The sequence below is a fragment of the Montipora foliosa genome, chromosome 4, assembly GCF_036669935.1.
Source record: "Montipora foliosa isolate CH-2021 chromosome 4, ASM3666993v2, whole genome shotgun sequence".
Taxonomy (NCBI): Eukaryota; Metazoa; Cnidaria; class Anthozoa; order Scleractinia; family Acroporidae; genus Montipora; species Montipora foliosa.
The window spans coordinates 27,390,241-27,409,896 of record NC_090872.1 but is presented as its reverse complement, the minus strand read 5'-3'; the positions used below and the strand labels follow the sequence as shown (position 1 = coordinate 27,409,896).

General features: G+C 40.7%; 2 protein-coding genes across 2 annotated transcripts in view; both read right to left on the bottom strand.

Moving 5' to 3' along the window:
- Positions 1 to 106: 106 nt before the first annotated feature.
- LOC138000500 (fibroblast growth factor 16-like) lies at positions 107 to 3,906 on the bottom strand. Its single transcript, XM_068846965.1, has 3 exons — positions 3,524 to 3,906; positions 1,826 to 1,929; positions 107 to 1,579 (listed from the first exon to the last, which is right to left on the bottom strand). Exons 1-3 carry the CDS (start codon positions 3,666 to 3,668, stop codon positions 1,115 to 1,117), a joined length of 714 nt encoding a protein of 237 aa, XP_068703066.1. The 5' UTR covers positions 3,669 to 3,906; the 3' UTR covers positions 107 to 1,114.
- Positions 3,907 to 12,491: 8,585 nt separating this feature from the next.
- The window catches only part of LOC138000488 (uncharacterized), a 93,603-nt gene continuing 86,438 nt past the window's right edge, over positions 12,492 to 19,656 (bottom strand). The window contains 6 exon segments of the mRNA XM_068846943.1: positions 12,492 to 13,303; positions 14,522 to 14,566; positions 14,679 to 14,801; positions 15,140 to 15,247; positions 17,648 to 17,770; positions 18,889 to 19,002. Coding sequence (XP_068703044.1) covers positions 12,948 to 13,303; positions 14,522 to 14,566; positions 14,679 to 14,801; positions 15,140 to 15,247; positions 17,648 to 17,770; positions 18,889 to 19,002 — 869 coding nt within the window. The 3' untranslated portion in view covers positions 12,492 to 12,947.

Genomic DNA, 19,656 nt, shown 5'->3' with positions numbered 1-19,656 from the left:
TCAAGAATGATTCTTAGCTGCAATGATGAATTTACTGTCTTAGATGTGCGCTAGCTTGGCTTAATTAATATACTGTTAAAATTTAGTTCATTTGCAAAGTAAAGTTATTTTTGTAACAAATTTTATTATTTACCTGAAGAGGAAGAGAAAGATTATGTCCTAAATCTACCCGTTATTTCTAACATTTCCATTCTTTTATTATTGCCTCAAGTCAAGTAAAGAAACAGAAGTGTTTCGCCTATATCACATTATTGTTGTCATGAATTCTGGTTGTTATTTTGTCAGTTCAGATCTCATTATCTCTGTTTAGAGGGGACGACTTCATGAAGAGGAATAGTTTTTCCCCTGGAGCAATCAGTATATTGTTCATGCCAGAGAGAATGTTCATTGCTTGGCATGCTGTTAATCTATTGTCTCCAGTGAGGAGTGCTATCAATTAAGACATGCCAGAAAGCCATAACCCCGAAATCTCCATCTGCGATGGAAAGTTACCCATCGGTTTTCGGTATCATCTATTTAAGGGCGGCTACTGCTAGATTTTTGCGGAATAAAACGTGTCCGTATTCATTCTCGTCACCAGAGCCTTGGGTCGACCCAAGGCTCTGGGAAACTCTGTGGAGGAGAACATGCGCCGTGGGGCTCTTATAGCCAAAAATTGGCTGAGGAGAACATGCGCCGTGGGGCTCTTATAGCCAAAAATTGGCTATTTGAGCCTTACGGCGCCTGCTCACTCCTCGTGCTAACATGAATGCACCAATTAGAGACGCTTTTGATTGTTCTTCACGAAAACCAATGAGAAGACACTTTGTTTCAGGGTTCCCCAGAGCTCTTCTCTCCCTCAGTCAAGAGAAGAGCTCTGGGGTCGAGATTGGTCCGTATTGTGTTCCTTGCACGATCCATGATTTTGCATCAAGCACGAGCGGCTTCTTAGTTGCAGACCAATTAGAGGCGTTATGGTCATCGGGCCCAATCTGATGGGCCATGACTTGGCTGGGCCCGAATTCTACATTTCGATAAACTGATAGACCAAGACCAAATGAGAGAGATCGCAACTTTGGGCTTCTGGGCATGCGTCAATCGCTATTTAAATATATTATTACGTTTGGTAGTAGCATTAAACCGGTGTTGAATTATCCCCTGATCCGGTCCATTCCCCTGTGGAGGCCGAACTTCTCGAGTTGCCGCACGAGGAACTGGGAGGACTTGGTGTGCTTGAAAGCGTGTCGGACAAGTTTCCCTCGAGTTGCTGGTAAGGATACATGATCCACACTACTTCGGAAGAAGAGAGTCCAAAATTCTTTGCCGTCTTTTTATCTCCTCTATCATTTCCTAAGCTCCCGTCATTATTCGATTCATCGCCCGTTTTGTTACCGTCATCTTTGCAATTTTTTATCGTTTTAACGATAAAATGAAGCCTTGGTTCGTCGCTATAGGGTACTTTCTCGGCGCTTACTTTTCCGCACTCATCAATTGATAAGTACCATCCCTTGCCATCCGTGTCTGAATGACATGTTCGAAAAATGTTAAAGAAGTTTTTGCCGAAAAACTCGCGAAAGACGCATTCCTTCCTCTCAGCTTCCTTTTAACAAGTAAGAGAAAATAAAAGCTTGAATTCAGCACATAGAAGTCGAAGGAACAATTGTAGCTAGACAAATTACGTTAGTTGCTATTCTCCTGCTTGCCGACAGCTGATTAGCGAAAGCAACGCTGGTTAATTCAAAGCGTGAAGTCATAAATCGCGTGCGTCAATTGCTACGCGTCTTCATTTACTGTTCACCTGTGATCCGTCAACCTTCTGAAGCAAAGCAAATTGTTGTAAACTTACCGAGGAAAATATCCTCCCCTTGTTGTCCACAGCTAGGTATTTCTTAGCTTTCAGTCCCCAAATTGCAACAAGATCTGGTCCAACCGAGAGAAACTGTAAAACGGCTGCAAGAAAAAGGAAAACTGTACTTTTAGAAGCAGGTAGTGATCCTTTGCGGGAGTCGAGCCTGCCCACGTTTAGATTGCTACTTACGGCGCTCCACCACTGAGCTGTAGACTCGTTAGAGCTTGGCCATTAAACTAGAGGACTTCGCTGACCATTTTTCCTCCATTACACTGCCAGGATTAATTAAATCGAAATTGTCGAAATGGTGCAGATAGAATTATCTCAACTGTTTTGAAACTTGGGGTTAGCGAAATGCGATCCTTTACATTCTTGTTTGCCCATCCATGCACCCAGATTCTTTTCGCCCTGTTTTATTTTTGTTACACGAGCATCTTGCTTGCTGTAGCCATTGCTAATGAAAGTCCAAGCTTCAACATGGACACGCAAGGATTTTGAGGGGGGAAAATTACAATACAATACAATGCAATGCAAACATACTTTGACCGCTCCCCATGGGGGCTTATCAGGGCCAATGAAACGGTTAACGAAACGACGAAACAGATCAACAACAACTGTTAAGAATCCCAACTGGCCGGAGGCTAGCCAGTTGGCTATTTACAAGTGCAGCTGGGAAGTTGAACCACGGACTACCAGGAACAAATTCAACGAGCGGTCAGAGCGGGTCTTGATCATGAACCCGGGATCTCCGGATCTCAAGGGAAGCGCCCTAACCACTGGGCCTCACCGCCTCCCATTAAATTGTTTGGCTGGAATTTGGCAACCGGGTTCGTGCGAACCCAACTTAAATTATTTTATATCTTACAATAAACAAGTCAAAAGTGGATTTATTACAAAAAACTTACTCCAAGAAAATTAATATTAATAAGGTTGATTTAATTTTCTTGACTACTTCAGTCTCTAATAATGCAATACAAAGCAAATCGAGCGCTCACTACACTTTAATTCTGGCGCCTTTTAAAAGTGCATTTGAATTCTTGCAATGCGAACTGACGTTTTCATATTTAACCGACTGCAAAATTGGTAGCCTGCGAAAGCATCCGTTTCTCCTTCGCTCACCGCCGCTGGGGAAACGGATGCTTTCGCAGGCTACAAAATCGGAAAAGTATCATGAGTTATCAACAAGTGCAATAACGACAATCAGAATTCGAAATGTTTCGACTGTGGAGGATGCCGTTTAATCGACGCAACTGAAAATCTTTTCAAAAGTAGTTCTCGATCGGTATCGAATCAACAAAGACTAACAGCCTCTTTCGCTATATTTTTATTTATTTATTTTTTGCAAATTAAATGCCGCTTGAATTAAGTGTCTGGACAACTTATGTTGTATATAATAATACGAAAAAATATTTCATTTTCATTTTCTTTTCTATCCACTCAGTAGAAGTTATTACGTCCAAGTTGAAAACAAGTAATGGTAGAAATTATTTAAATGTTATTTTGTTTTATCAATTTATACCTTTACAATATTTTTTTAGTGCCTGCTGTTGCATCTTCCAGAGAAAGCGACGACAGCAAGATTATAAATTCCCTCTATAGTATCTATCTGGAAAAAATGTCTACCTTTAAAAACACCTCAGAAATAAGCTTGGTGATATCAATTGTAATTATTCAAGTCTGGGAATTTGTTCTCACCATATAAACAGCTTTCGTCGCTCGTTCCCGCTACCTCTCCGGTTGGGTTTATCGAAAGGTAGAAACCATTTTTTGCGTACAATTGTCGCTTACGCGTGTACTTTTGAAGGGATGAAAATGTGATCGTTGTCTTAGGTCCTGCCATGTTGATCAAGGCATGAAATGTGAAATATCGTCGTTACTTCTCATTCCCATATCGCCATTGTCATGATCGTAGAAGCTTATGCATGGCGTTAGTTGTAAAACAAGAGATAAACCAGTGATTATTTGACGCAGTAAACTGGGTTTTGCCTTATGTCAAGGGAACCAATAAAATGTTATGCGTCAGAGTTATCTCTACTTCTTTGACTGTAATGACTGGTGTGGTAAGCCGCCTGTGTTTTATTTTTTGATAGCGACTGTCACGTGCACATTGGGTTTTGAGCTAATATGAACAATGCCGAACGCACCTGCTCAATATTACGAAATTGCCACGATCGCGTGACAAGACAAAATTTACATATTCATCGCGCCTCGGTTGTTCAAACTAGTGGTTTGCACTGTTGTTTCGCTAAGTTGAAAGGGATCAAAAGCAACAGTACTGAGTTATCCAGTGGATGGTAATTTATTCAGTGGATATATAGCGCTGTCCATGTGAACCCTTCCAATAAGTGTGGCCAGATGTGAGGCTTATTTCTCAAGCAGCTTATCTTGTCGGTGAAATCGTATCGAACATTCAGTACAATTCTTGTTTTGTTTCTTATTCCACAACCGTTGTTTAAAATACAGGCTCGTCAGTGAAAGGTTAACTATAAATTTCACTTTCACTTGAAGCCCTTCACATCAGAGAGCTAAAGCCCCAGATTAACACCAAGCCGGGATGAATACAAGAGCAGGGAACTCATGATTAAGTTGTAGTCATGGAACCATGAACGCTAATCAACACCTTAGTCTGCTTGGTAGCTTAGCTTATTGGTTATGCATAATGCTCATAGTATATATTAACTCATAGGTAGTTTTTTTTTTTTTCACTTTACAAGTAGCATAAAACATGTCTTTTCGCTAGGTTGTTATGTCTGTTACATGTTATCTAGTAAGTGTAGCGACTTGCCATAAAAGCACAACAATCTGAAATAACCAAAATAAATGCACCAAGTTTTATTTAAAACAAGTAGAATAACCCATGGCTTCAACTTTTCGTTAGCTTATTATACGTAAATGTAGCTTCTTCCCTAAACAAAGCAATCTGAAATAATCAAAATAAATGCAGTGTAAATGCACTCCAGTGATTCGGAATAACCGACATAAGACCCTGTCCTTGTGAGATAAGATCGTCACCAGTCGTCCCTTCCCTCTGAAATCTCCCTTCACTCAGTGATTTCAACTGTCGCTGTCTAGTTGTCACAACGAGCTTAATCGTTGCCTAAGATTACCATTCAAAGCTATTGATTATATTCGGCATTCAGCATTTTTAAATGTTGTCATTGTGATAATGAACACTGCGCTGTTTGTTTTTCTTTATTCACCCTCTCGTCAAACACTTCTTACAAACTGTGACAGGGGTGTAACCCACGGTGTCGCATCGTACATCGTTCCACTTCATTGGCGCAGACGTCCCAGTCGCCATTATCTCGCGTTACACAGTTCGCGGCCTTTATTATTATTTGGCTCCCCTGGAGACCAATTAGAATAGCTGGCTAACGAAGTACCATCAACTCACGAAGAAGCAGGAGATCTTGGTTAGGATGCTACTATCATTTTTGAATCAAATAGGCCCACAGTTTTACTCAGTTTTCTTGAACACAAAACTTAAACTTACAAAAGATTTCATTTCATTCACGAGTATCTCCTTGCATCTGCGCGTCTGCACTCTATTCAGTACTATTTCCTCATTTGTTATTCAAGATTACAGTGTATATATGAAAAAAACTCAAGTGAGGCCATCGCTACTGTGTGCATATGATGGATGAAGAACCTTCGCTGATCCACAGCACCAGGAACGTCTTATGCAACACCCAAGGACAGAGAAAAATCTCTGACTCGGGTGGGAATCGAGCCCACGACCTCCGGATTAGATCACCGTTGCTCTACCGACTGAGCTACAAGGCCAGACGGGAGCAGGCCCGTGGGAGTTTGAGGACAAATCGGCTTGGCCCAAGCCAAGTACTAAGTGCAAGTGCGTGTTGTCCTAAGTAGCGTGTGTATGTATATCTGTAAAGAACTCAACTGAGGCCATCGCTACTGTGTGCATATGTTGGATCAAGAACCTTCGCTGATCCACAGCATCAGGAACTTCTAGCTCAGTCGGTAGAGCAACGGTGATCTAATCCGGAGGTCGAGGGTTCGATTCCCACCCGGGTCAGAGATTTTTCCTTGTCCTTGGGTGTTGCATAAGAAGTTCCTGGTGATGTGGATCAGCGAAGGTTCTTCTTCCATCATATGCACACAGTGACAAAAAAAACTCCTACCAGGGTGGGAATTGAACCCCCGACCGTCGGGTTAGATCACCGCTGCTCTACCGACTGAGCTACAAGATCAGACGGGAGCAGGCAGTGGGAACTGAAGATGTTAAAGTCACGGCCATGAACATGTACAAGAAAGGGTTACGTTTTTACAAAGGTTGGCCGTGTAGCACTTTATATTTCAACAGAATTAACCAAGAGAAAATGAGGGGACAGAGAAGGAGGCTCCCGGTCCAGCTCTTGGGATATGTCATGTCCACGAAAGTTATTTTTAGACGAGCGGAAGTCTTCCGAGACGTCCGCATGCAGGCCAACCTCGGTCCGATGTTTGAAACAAAATATATATTCATCAGCCTTCCACGTGCGCCATCATTTTCTCTTTTCACTAAGAACCTGAGAGCGAAGCAAGACTGCATGCGGACGTCTCGGAAGACAGACTTCCCCTAGAACAAAGACTTCCGCTCGTCTAAAAATAACTTTCGTGGACATAACATATCCCGGCCAACGCCTTGAGCCTCCCTCTCTGTCCCCTCATTTTCTCTTGAATTAACTGATTACAGTGTAATTGGAAGTGCTAGTTTTGTACCCCATATGAACCATGTGAGCGTTAGCCCTACTACCATTATTAAAAACGTAACCCTTTCTTGTACTTGTACATGTTCATTGCCGTGACTTTAACATCTTCAGTTCCCACGGCCTGAGAGTACGTGACTGTAACGCTCTCCCGAGAAGTTCCTGTTTGCTTACCATGAACGCCACGGGTTCCCTTAGTTAATTGGCTGGCGGCTTTTAGTGTTGACATCTCTCTCTAAAGAGGCGTAAAATGTTTACAAATCTAGTCTTTAGAAATGTTTATCCCTCATTTCCGTGGAATTTAGCCAGAACATGCTCTCCTTACCGGGGAACAAAAGTCAGCTAGTTCTTTAATTTTGAATAATTTCCGACGCATTAGGCTTTGGCAATAGACCATATTCGTATTCTCAGTATTGGACTGGAACTAGCTTGCAATGGAGGCTAATGCGGGGAAATCTTTTCAAATGGAAATACTTTTTAATATATTCCCCCGCATTAGCCTTCATTGCAAGCTAGTTCCAGTCCAATACTGGGAATACGAATATGGTCTATTGTTTGATAAGGGTACTGGAACTTGACGTAAGAAGATAACCAATAAGAATACAGGAAAATGCTTTCACTCTTTTAGAGATTAATGCTCTGTGGTTATTTTGCATCTACCAGCGTATTTGATACTCAGGTAATTTAAAGAGATGTCATTCGGTCATTTAGAAGTTCACCAGCTTATGTCGCCTTATGAACAGCGTAGCAAACTTGAAAATATTTGTTCACGAATTCTCTATTTCAGTACCTTTCCAAATGGTATATAGATTGTGGGGGTTCCTGAAAAACAGCTCGCGGTGAACGATTCTAATTGTCTGCAGGACACCCACGAAGGATTAACGTAACCTTTAGTCGGCCTTATGGCCATTTCGCAGGGAAATGTGGAGACTGAAAGAGTTGTTATATTGTGGAGCCATAAATTGTGTCCGATAACCTGTTTCAGAGCAAGATGTACAAGTAAGGATCAAGAGGAATTCTCTACGATTACACAATAGACTAGAAACCCCGGCAAACAGGGCTTAACTTTACTGGCAAAGACATCCATGAAAATCGTCTGCTAGTTTTTTCCCTGTTCACGTAGGCAAGTGTTTCTACGTTAGATGACTTTGTAAAGATGCACGTAAAAACTTCGGTGAATTTGACGAATCTTTCTGGTCCTGAGATTCTGATTACGTTTTGAATAATGGGAGGACAATTCTTACATCTTGGGCACCCGCACTTGAAAGTTCCTTGGTTGGTTGGCCGATATCAGGTTTTAGAGCGCTTCTAACTTGAGGATATCCATAGCGCACTTTTGTACCGTTTAATTAAATGATACGTTTGCGAGAACTATGGTAGAGAAAATATTTCTCTGTTGTTGGGATCATAGCGGAGAAATTTGAAATTTTTAGAACGAATTTTTTTTGGACTGTGAGTTTTTGTGTGATAGGTGAAGGGGAGAGGAAATCTCTTGTTCTTTTTGGTCTAAGTAAAAGGAAGCCGGTGTTCTCACTTCTGCTGGTCGTCTACGACCAAGACCATGAACAGTGATCATCCTTTACAAAACGAACATGAAAAACAAAGCCATAAATGATTCTTTTAAGTGGTCGGGCGCCCAGAAAAAGAAAAGATTTTGAAGAAAACTCGCGTTAACGCCTTTTCTTGGGGAGACGTATATCCATATACACTTGTGCTGTCCAAGGAGGAATTCGAAAGTATCAGAGGAATATATTGTCTTACGAAGCAGGCCGGGAATCATTGCAGAGCCGGTTGAGGTCCACGTGAAGAACCCACAAAAATGTCAAGCAATACTGTCTGTTAGCAACACCTCCTTTATAACAGGACGCATTTAACATGAAGCCGAGAAACCCCAGGAGTCGAACGCTGGCTCGATGATAAAGCCTCTTGTTGGTGCCCAAAGAATCTCTTAGCAACCGCGCGTGACACTTGCCGCAAGACCCCCTGCAACATATTCCGTATTCACATATGTTGACGATTTGCACTAACAGAGAGGCAGCGAATTAGGTTAGTCTAAGAATTCGCACGCGCTTTTTGTCGGAACCTTAAGGTGAACGAATTTTTTTTAGAATTTGGAAAAAAAGCATGCAAGTGATGTTGACTCATTAGGGAGCTTTAGCATTGACAACGGCAGCGGCAACGAGAACGTCGTCGTTAAATGTGAATTCGCGTTTTTGTTATCACTTCGCGGCTATTCCAGGCAAGCATTTTAATGTGACAAAGGTGTGGCAAACCATCAAGAAAGAGACTAGTATGAACGGCGTTCCATTTAGGGGAGAAAATGAAAATTTGTCCTCAAGCATTGACGTTCTCCTTAAAACCTTAAATTTGGTCATTTTACGTTGTTGTTTTTCTGACGACGGCCACGAAATAGACAAAAATAAAGATGCACGTGCAGAGCGTGCAAAGCTATTGCTTTTGCTCTCTTAAGGACGTTCGCGCCCAAAACGTTCCCACGTACAGATTTTTTTTAAACTTGCCACGCAGAAAGGTAATGATCTACTTTTGCCAAAAAGGCAAAAAAAATGGGGGGTCACCGTGCTCGTTTTCGAGATCATGAGGTGCATGTTTAGAAGATTGCTTTACTTTAAGACGATCTTAGCTTACAACTGTCAGCAATAAAAAAGCTACATGAGTGAAATTTAGATCAGGTAAACGTACTCAGTTCAACATAGCTAATATAACTAAATTAACCTTTGCAGCTGATGTCTTTTTCTGAGATGAAATAGACCTTGAAAAACGATACATATTAGTCTAAGAAAGAAAACTTCGGTCGCACGAGAGCATAAAAGGGCAAATATTTGTAACTTCTCACGTACAGATTTTTTTTGTTTTTTGTTAAAATGGACAAAATCAAGAAAGGAAGTGATCTACGGAAAGAAAAATGGGGGTCACCGAGCATTCAAGAGAGTAAAATCGCTGCGAAGTTCTCAAAGCGATTGTCTAGTCGCACTGTCACGCCATTGCGTGACATTTCCGAGAAGACCTGGGTCCACAGCTATCCCATGATGCCACATACTTTCATGTTCCATTCTTGTGGAAAATTTTTGCGCCTTTAGCATCGTGTTTACTTGCGTGGTCTACGATGCATGACGTGTGCGTGACATGTGCAAAAAGATGCGCAGTAGCAATGGGCGCGAACGTCCTTAATATGCAAAATTGTGACGTTCTCGTTGCCGTCGCCGTTGTTGTTGCTAAAGCACCAGCACGCGATTTCATTTTCATTTAATTATCCGGGGTAACAATTAACGCTTAATTAAGGCTCAGGCAGACGGCTTCAACATTTATTTCAACAACCGTTCGATTTTGTTGAACAGCGAGGTTGAAACCGTTTGCTCTCACCTTTCAACCGCGTAGAAACACGTTGAATCGATGTTGAATGAATTTAAAAGGGTTAAATTTTGCTTCAACAACCATTCAACACTTCTGTTTTCGCAAATGTCGAATGAAGTTGAAGCTGTTTGCCCCCTCTTTCAACATGGTTGGGTATGCGCTTGCGCACTAATCGTTCTCTCAATGACGTATCCATGTTCGTATCCAAAGTCACAATTGCGACTGCAGCCAGGGACAGAATACAAGGCCTCTCTTGAAGCTTTGTTGAACCAAATGTTGATGATGTGTTGAAACCGTTTTCCCACCCCAGCAATTAACATCGTTTAAACATCGTTCTACATCATTGAACAAAATCGAACGGATGTTTAAGCAAATGTTCAAGCCGTTTCCACGGGCCTTTACAATTGTCGGGTTTTTCACTTGTTTATCGTACCGAGAAGTACGATTAAAGGGAAAGTACGGTCCAGAGAAAAATTTCTCTGAATCGAAAGTTCTTTACCTGTATTGTCATACTTGACCACTCATTTGAACTAAATGTGTTAAATAGCCAACAATAACGCTTCAAAAATAGGCAAATTTAAATTTAAATCTGCCATCTTTGTTTTTGTGTATGCAAACGAGGCTATGACGTAGCAAAGTCAAGGATTCTCCGGATGACTAAGTGTACTTGAGGTAAAGAAGAAAAACACAGGTGAGGAGAGCAATACTTTGTAGACTTGAATCTTAATCCAGAGGCTGCATTGTATTGATGTTGGCTCCACCTCTGAACAGATTTACCTCGTGGTCGTGAAACAGGGTTTTATATGTGAGTTTTATGCAGGAGTTTTACAAAGCGAAAGAGAGCTTGCAGTGCTATCCCGTGCTCATTATAATTGCTGTGAAATAAATGCCTGGAAATCAAGTTAAATCTGTCTACCGTGGCTTTCTAGGAGATCCCTCTTACAACTTCAAAACAAACAGTCGATTTATATATTTCCATCAAAGGGTAAGAGTAAATCGTTTCAGTATTTTCTATACTGCTAACAGAATTTAACCACATTTCAAGTTACGTACATTAGCGCATAACAGTGAAAGTCGTCTATATATGGCTTGATTCAGTTTTCTCGCTCCACTATAATGATATTTTGGACTAGTTGACTGAGATTTCGTATGAAGCGAATGTCACCAAGACCAACATTCATATACCTGAAGGTCCCCGAGGCCGCTTGATGTCGTCCTTGGTAAACTGACAGACCCGAACAGACAATACAACAGTCAGGTTTTCACGTTTGAGCAATCCATACACGTTTTATCTTCGCAGGCCAACGTTTCTTGAAATTTTAATTTTCCGGTGTAAGCTTCGTTTTTTTTTTTTACTTAACTAAAGCTGTTTTTCAAAAAGTTGGTGCGGTGCAATGGAACAGCAAGTTTGTTTACTGAGTCCCTCAATAGATATTCAGTTACATCAGAACGGTTAACAAACAGCTCACTTAGATACTCAGGTGTAAGACCATTTAAGGATTTAAATACCATAATAGCTTTCTGTATTTCACGCTGATAACTTCATTTTCTCCACCCAAGTTTACTAAATAAATCTTCAAGATCAGTGTCATAACTGGAAAAAGTTAAAATTCGGGCAACACGATTTTGTAGCTTCTGCAGCAATTTATTTGAAAGCGTTAAGTTGCAGTTTCCCCACACAACACTGCAATAGTCAAAGTGGGGCCTCACTAAGACATTGAAAATAATCTTCAGAGTTTCAAAAGGGACAAAAGAGCGGATTCGTTTAAGAGCGCCAACACCAGAGGCAACTTTCTTAATTAACTTCTCAATTAAACTTCTAAATTAAACGCTTTCCTGTGCGAAAGCAAACAAATGCGTTTGCTGAAGCATCGCAGACGGCTGTCGCTGAATGAAGAAATTGAAAACGGTACGCTTGTGGAATATTTCTTTGTTGCATGTTCAAGGTTTTTGTCTTGTTTACATTTGGTCTGGCTGATTTTTGCCGCCTAATTTGATTGACTACAAAATCTATAAGTATTAAGTGACTTGAGTTTCCGTGGCACTTATGGCCCACATGGCCTACTACCTATTGAACCACAAGACCGTTTACCATAGTTCATCCTACATTTGAATTTCTCGAACCAGAGAGGTCATACAACATTGAGAAAGTGATCGCGGAACGAAGAACTTAGTAAGGCCGAACAAGTTTGCTGACTATTGCTACGTCATAACACGTCTTATCTAAGATGGCGCTCTCCAAGTCACGAAAGAGGCAACTACAAAGTGCTTTTGTCACATTTTAACAGAGAACTGGACAAAACGGCAATTATTTTAGAATTCCTTGGGAAAAAATTCGTAATTTAGAAACTTTTTCTAGGCCGTACTTTCCCTTTAAAAAAACGTACCAAGAGCTAGGTGTGGATTTCATGTGCCATCAAAGTTCAGGAAATACAGTTGTTAAAAAAAGGTCTTGGACAGAGTGGCATAAAATATGTTGTCACATATCACTGACCCCCCACCCTGGCCCCCACATCCCAAAATTTGTCTGCCTCAGTATTTCTTTTAATAAACACCAAACATTTGCACCACATTGCTACACAGGCATGAAAGAAAATTTTGCTTTTATCTCTAGAGCAAAGTAAATCACTTGTCACATAACGTTTTCTTTATTCATATGTGCTAGCGACCTACTCTTAACTAAACGTCGATGTTATACATGTTATATTGTAACAGCTAGTTGCGGTTTTGATGTGCGAGTTCAGAAAAGACTATTAGGGATAATCGATATAGTCGCAAAGTTATCTTCATATAGCAAATTTGTTTTCCCAAGCACCTTTCTTTTTTTCCTGCGAAACTTAAAATTGTTTGAAATTGAAGTGATATGGTATAAAATACTATTGCCAACTGAGTCATTGTTACATTTTCCAAATTAAGTGTGATAGTGACACCTACAGACTTGGCAAAATCTAAGCCTTTGTTTACAGAGAAGATGGTTGTCTAGTTACCGATACGTTTTTTTTTTTTTTTTGGATTTTATGAATGTCACACGTCAAGTCCTAGACAGTTCCGCAATAGCGAAGGCTACAGATTGGTACACCATCAAGATAATAAACGTAGAAAGAACCGCAGTTTCTGACTTTAATGGTAGTCGACAACACGCAGCACTTAGCAAAATAGTGGAAGCATACTGTCCTGCTTACTTGACCGTCAGCAACACTGGGATGCTCTCCATTTAGCCATCCTGGTGCGCTAGTACTACATGCGCGTGCTGGGGGACATGAAGTCGGCATTCGTGTTCCTGCTGCACCTTGAAATCGAAACCACCCCGGGCCAATTCCATAGTCACACTTGCGGATGCTGTAAGAATTTATATTTCTGTCCACACTGCTCAAAGAGCTGTAATTCCGGCATTCTGAGAGAGAAACAGAAAATTATAAGTCATGCACGGTGGTCACGAATAGACTAAATTAAACAATTTCTCTGGTCGGTTTCTGTATATCACAATTATTTCACTTTTTGTTTGCGACATAAGAGAAAATATTTGATTTGGATTAACAACTGAGCATGCGATTTACTTTACAACTCACGAAGAGCTATGCAAAACAAGCTCTTGATAGCTCAAAATTCACAAGCGAATGCCTAACGGAGAGGAAGAGAAATCATACCGGGCGTACTTCAAAACGAAAAATATTTCCTTTTGCAGGACCGTTTTGAAAAGGTGCTATTTAGAGAGGGGATTCACATGACAAAATAATACGTAGATTTAACCAAGCCTAAAAGCGGAGCTCCCTGGTTATTTATTCCGTTTGCTTCTTAATTAAATCATTTTCTTTGCTTTCTCTATAGAAAAATTCATTGCCTAACTAGTGAATTCCACGGTACATTTCACGCGAAAAAGCGATATCGCATGAATCACGAAGCGTTGAGTGCGATATCATATCGGCTTTTTTGAGTGAAAATTACTTTGGAATTCACCAGTTTGGCAATGAATTTTTCTTGAACCGCATGAGTTTTAAAAGAAAACAAGCACACCCTCAGCGAGCGAATGACAAAGGAAAAAAGCCATTTCAGTCAATAGCCAGTGAATAGGAATCACGCTAAAATTAGAAACCGTCAGAAAACTTTTGTCAGTTCAAGGTAAAAAAAAAAAAAGTTTTACTGATGTTTTTTATTCCACTTTATATCTGAAAACGAGATCCGTTACATTTTGATGTATTTCACTGAAATAAACAGCAGAATATTTGTTCCCATAACATAAACGCCTTTAATGTAGTGTTAACTTGTCTCTTGGTTATTGAAATGAACAGGGTCTTTTTCTTTGAAGGAAATATGCTATTACTTTAACTGTCTATAATCTTTAAGTTTAATCCGCAAACAAATGAACAAAAACATAAAGGAATCATTGCGAACCCGCATAAAGGCAACAGTGGGTAGGTGTTCTCTCCAAAAATACCATTCTATCGAACTCATATATACGTGCACACGTGAATTTTCTGTCTAAAATCATCTTCACGAACTTTGTTAAAAGAGCAAGGGGCAGTTGGTGCTTTGAACGACCGGGAAAAAAAGGAAAGGCCGTTGTTTTCCTACTCTTTCGACTAAGTAATACAAGCAAAGAGCCAAATAATACCTGATGCAGAATGGATGCAAGTCCTTCCATTACACTCATCGATCTCTGCAGAGATAATGTCACGCTTAATATGCGATACAAAGGGTTTCTTGTTGCTTTTTCTTAAGTTTCTTGCGCATAAATGGCAAGTTTCAAGTTGTATATGAGTTTAACTTACCCGAACATGCTTTTCCATCTCCTGAATAGCCGCTTTTGCATGTGCACAAATATGATCCTTTAGTATTCGAACAAACGGCATTGACATCACAGCTTTGAGAGTTGGTTGAACACTCGTCGATATCTAGCAAAAACGGTAGAGGGAATGAGCCAAACAAACCAAAATTGAAGATGCCATTCCTTATATAATATGGTTACGGTGGGAAAAGAAAAGAGAGTAGTGTTACATATTTTCAAGCCTGATGGCAAACTACTTAAAAAGGACTGGGTTTTTTTATACACTTTACCCCATTTTACAGCATTTAACCTCGTCTTTTGGTGGACGTACCTCGTTGAATGCAGCGTTCCGTTTCGAAAGCAGAGTTAGACGCGATGGAAAGGCTTGTTTGGTTAGTTCAACCTCCAGCTTTTCTTAACTATTTTATTACAACTCAGCCCAACCCGTTGCTATGTGAACCTTACCAGTCTCACAAAGATCCCCTGTGTATCCTACTGGACAGATACATGAGTAACTGTTGACACCATCTACGCATGATCCGCCATTAGCACAGGCGTTTAGAAGACAGTCGTCTATGTTTAAAATAATAGGAGAGAATTCTGAGTTAATCTTATTGAACAATTCTTCCATCACAGGTCACATTCTGCCGGAATCACCAAAAAGCAAGCTTTATCAGGTTTAACAGAATTAACTGATTAGAGTGTAATGTGAAGTGCTAGTTTTCTACCCCATGTGAACCATGTGAACGTTAGCCTTACTAATGGCAATGGGCCCACACAAGAACAAAGAAAAACTCTGACCTGGATGGGAATTGAACCCACGACCTTCGGGTTAGATCACCGCTGCTCTACCGACTGAGCTACAAGGTCGTGGGTTAAATTTCCACCCTGGTCAGAGTTTTTGTCAGTCCTTGTGTGGGCTCATTTCCATTAGTAGGGCTAACGCTCACATGGTTCATATGCAGCGGGGTAGAAAACTAGCACTTCACATTACACTCTAATCAGTTAGTTCTGTTGAAATATAAGCGCTACACGGACAACGTTTACAAAAACGTAGTCCTTCCTTGTAATACTTGTACATGTTCATTGCCGTGACTTTAACATCTTCAGTTCCGACGGCTTGCTCTCGTCTGACCTTGTAAATCAGTCGGTAGAGCAGCGGTGGTCTAACCTGAAGGTCGTGGATTAAATTCCCACCCTGGTCAGAGTTTTTCTCTGTCCTTGTGTGGGCCCATTTCCATTAGTAGGGCTATCGCTCAAATGGTTCATATGGGACAGAAAACAAGCACTCCATATTACTCTAATCAGTTAATACTGTTGAAATGTAAGTGCTACACGGTCAACGTTTGCAAACACCTTTTACCAGGTTTACATTGTTTCCCAGTGTTTCCTTCTCATGCATTTACGTGACTAACCGTTAATGCCATCTGCACATAATCCACCATTATCACGCACAAATTCTTGGATTACACAATCGTAAGTGAAAAGTGTCAAAAGCCGATTCATTTCATTTTTCCAACGTCGCGGAGGTTGCAGAAACCGACAAACACAGGGCAGGTTATGGGCGTGCAATCAGACGTCCAAGAGACTGTAGGACATTTAAATTATATGCGATTGGGTATGGTTGTGATTTTTTTGTTGCGTGTGTGATTTCTGTTGCTTGTAGAGTCGAACAAAAAGTCTCGATGTAATACTACCGAAAAAAAGGCAATCGAAGTTTCCGAGGCTCGGATGGCAACCAGAATTGATCACTTCGTATATGCCAGGACAATAGTGTCTCCCAGATTCTCAAACTAACGTCTCTAATGGAAAAAAAAAACAACTAAGCAAATAGGTCATTTAAATGTGCTTGTGTCAAGCCAAGTTGAAAGAAAAAAACATCCCTCTTCCGGTTGCCGTCCGCGTCTCAAAAAGTCGCGTGCTCAAGCTCCCTTATAGTTCAAATTAGACAATGACAAACAATGTGTTCCAGATCGATCCGTCTTCGCAATTACACGTGTAACTGTTCACGCCATCCACACAAGACCCACGTGCACCAGTAACACAAGCGTTAATCACGCAGTCGATGGTGTCTAACATAACATGATAAATAGACAGAAATTAGTAATGTATATGAATCCGAAGAAACATTGCATAAATTATGTCCTCGTCACAAAACGGAGAATTTATAGGCACGATTATGTTGCACATTGCCACCTGACCCGAAGACATCTGCGATGCCGTTGGAATGCTTTTCCAGCTGAGCTAGGAAGCCACTTAGTTGACCTACTCCCAACTGAGTGCCTTCATGGGTTCGAATCTCGTAGAAGCTCCCGAATGTTTCAAGTGTCTATAAAAGCCAGTTGCTTAAATTGTCCAGATAAGTGAGAGGATCACTTCTCCCTTTTGTTTATAACCCTCACGTCAAATATATACATTTATTTTATCCCAAGATCGTCACAGTTATAAGCAATAATCGATTAACTAGGATGATAACATTAACTTCAAAATCACTTCATACGAGTGGTTCAAATTCTAATCAAGATCATCCATTTAAGTTGTTGTTGCTTCAGGGAGCAGTCGTGGCTCAGATGGCTAGTGCGCGGCTTTCGGAGCGAGAAGTCCCCCGTTCGATCCTCGGTGAGTTCAACGTCTGTTTCGACTTTCCTCTGATCCGTGTAGCTATAGCTTTAAATCCCCTTAAAACGGAGCACTGACAGAGGGAATGGGGTAAAGGGCGCACCGTCGGCTTCCATTGATACCAGCCTCGTAGCTGAAGGAAGTACCGACGTTAAATAAAGTGATTTTACCTTTTACCTTTACCTTCTGACGCATTGTAGATGGCACCTTTTCAATCAAATCAGATATTAAGTTAGCAAAACGTTTTATCCTAAGTTTTCTTTAAAATTATTATTATTATTTTTTAATGTGAACCTTTTCTCTTGTCTTAGAAGCTTTGTTGCAATTTTCAAGTTGTATGTTAATTTGACTTACCCGAACATGCTTTTCCGTCTCCTGAATAGCCGCTTTTGCATGTGCACACGTATGATCCTTTAGTATTCGAACAAACAGCATTGATATCGCAGTTGTGAGAGTTGGTGGAGCACTCGTCGATATCTACCCAAAAAGGTAGAGGGAATGAACGAGTTAGCAAACAGACCGACATCTAAGATGGCATACCTTACCTAATATGGTTAAGGTAGGGAGGGAAAAGACACTAGTTTTCCTCATGTCTTACATATTTTTAGTTCCCTGATGACAAACTGCTGAGGACACTGGCTTTTCTTTGCACACTTAACCCATGTTACAGCACACATTAAAACTCGTCTTTTGGTGGACGTACCTGGTCCAGTTGAGTGCAACGTTCTGTTTCGAACGCAGAGTTAGACGATATGAAAACGCATGGAAACGAAACGCTACGAAAACGCTTGCTCAGTTCTTTCAACCTTTAGCTTTTTTATGAATGTTAATAATTTACTGGGTCGCCATAGGCAATCCAGTCATAATGTGCGTTAGTTTTTGGGCATTTTGGGAATATAAAAAGAAAGCTACTTATCAAGTGTCTAGTCGTTCTAGCGCTGGAGCACTAATTGGGGACACTGTAAACTGAAATTAACAATTAACGCAAATCAAGGCAAACGTTCAGGAGAGGTAGAAACCAGAGTACTGACTCGGAGAAAAACCTCTCGGTGCAGAGTAAGGAACCAACAAACACAACTCACATATGACGCCGAATCTGGGAATCGAACACGAGCCACATTGATGGAAGGCGAGTGTTCTCATTACTGCGCCATCCCTGCACCCCAAATCATGAAGTTATATCGTTTCAAGTGACATAGCCCCTTTAAAGGAGAAACGAGTGAGTTTCACTGAAGAACGTGTTTTGTTATCTTTGAACTGAATTTAACTACCAAAGCATAGAAAGGTAAAGACCTCAAAACGGGACACGAGATTACAAGATAATTCAACGTGTGAACGTGTGAGCCAAGGAACCATTGCTGGCATGACGTCTGGGTGACCCCTCGAATGGTCTACATCACCCCTCTCCCCTCTTCTTAAAATAAATAAATAAATAAATAAATAAATAATTACTGGAACGCTACAGTTCAATAACACCCAACTCAGTGCCTTTTGTTTTTGTGTAACACGTGCCACCGGCAAACCAGTTTACGCTCATGCAACGTCTAGTTTTAAATATTTCACGTCAGCTCCACCCCTTGCCATGTAAACCTTACCAGTCTCACAAAGATCCCCTGTGTATCCTACTTGACAAATACATGAGTAATTGTTGACACCATCTACGCATGATCCACCATTAGCACACGGGTTTGGAACACATTCGTCTATATCTAAAACAACAGGACAGAATTCTCAGTTGATCTTATAAACCAATTATTCGACCACAGATAACAGCAAGTTCTACCGGAATCACCAAAACGTGAGCTTTACCAGTCTGACATTTTTTCCCAGTGTACCGTTCTCTGCAGATACATGATTAATAGTTAATGACATCTGCACATAATTGATCATTAGCACGCTCGTGGTTAAGGCAATCGTCGATGTGTACAATAAAAAAGTGTCAAAGCCGATTTATTTCGCTTCTCCAACGTAGAGACTAAAACAATTAGAGAGCAATCAGAAGTGAACACTTGAATTCCTATGCCAGGACAATAGTTTCTCATAGATGTTTAAACTAATCGTCTCTGATGAAGAAAATATACCTAGTTATATAAATGTGGTTTTATGAAGACAAAATAAAAGGAACAAAGCTCACTTCCGGCTGCGGTCCGCGTCTACAAAAGGTCGAGTGCCCAAGCTCCCTTACATTTCAAAGTGGAGGAGCACAAAGATCAATTACCAATCTCAAAATGACTTCCAGTAAATCCGTCTGATTTCTTCGCCAAGCTAGATAATGCACGATATAAGTGATTTACCTTCATGACACCTCCACATTTCCAACCTTTGTATTTCCCTTAATTCTCAGTGTGAATCATGCCTCCTCA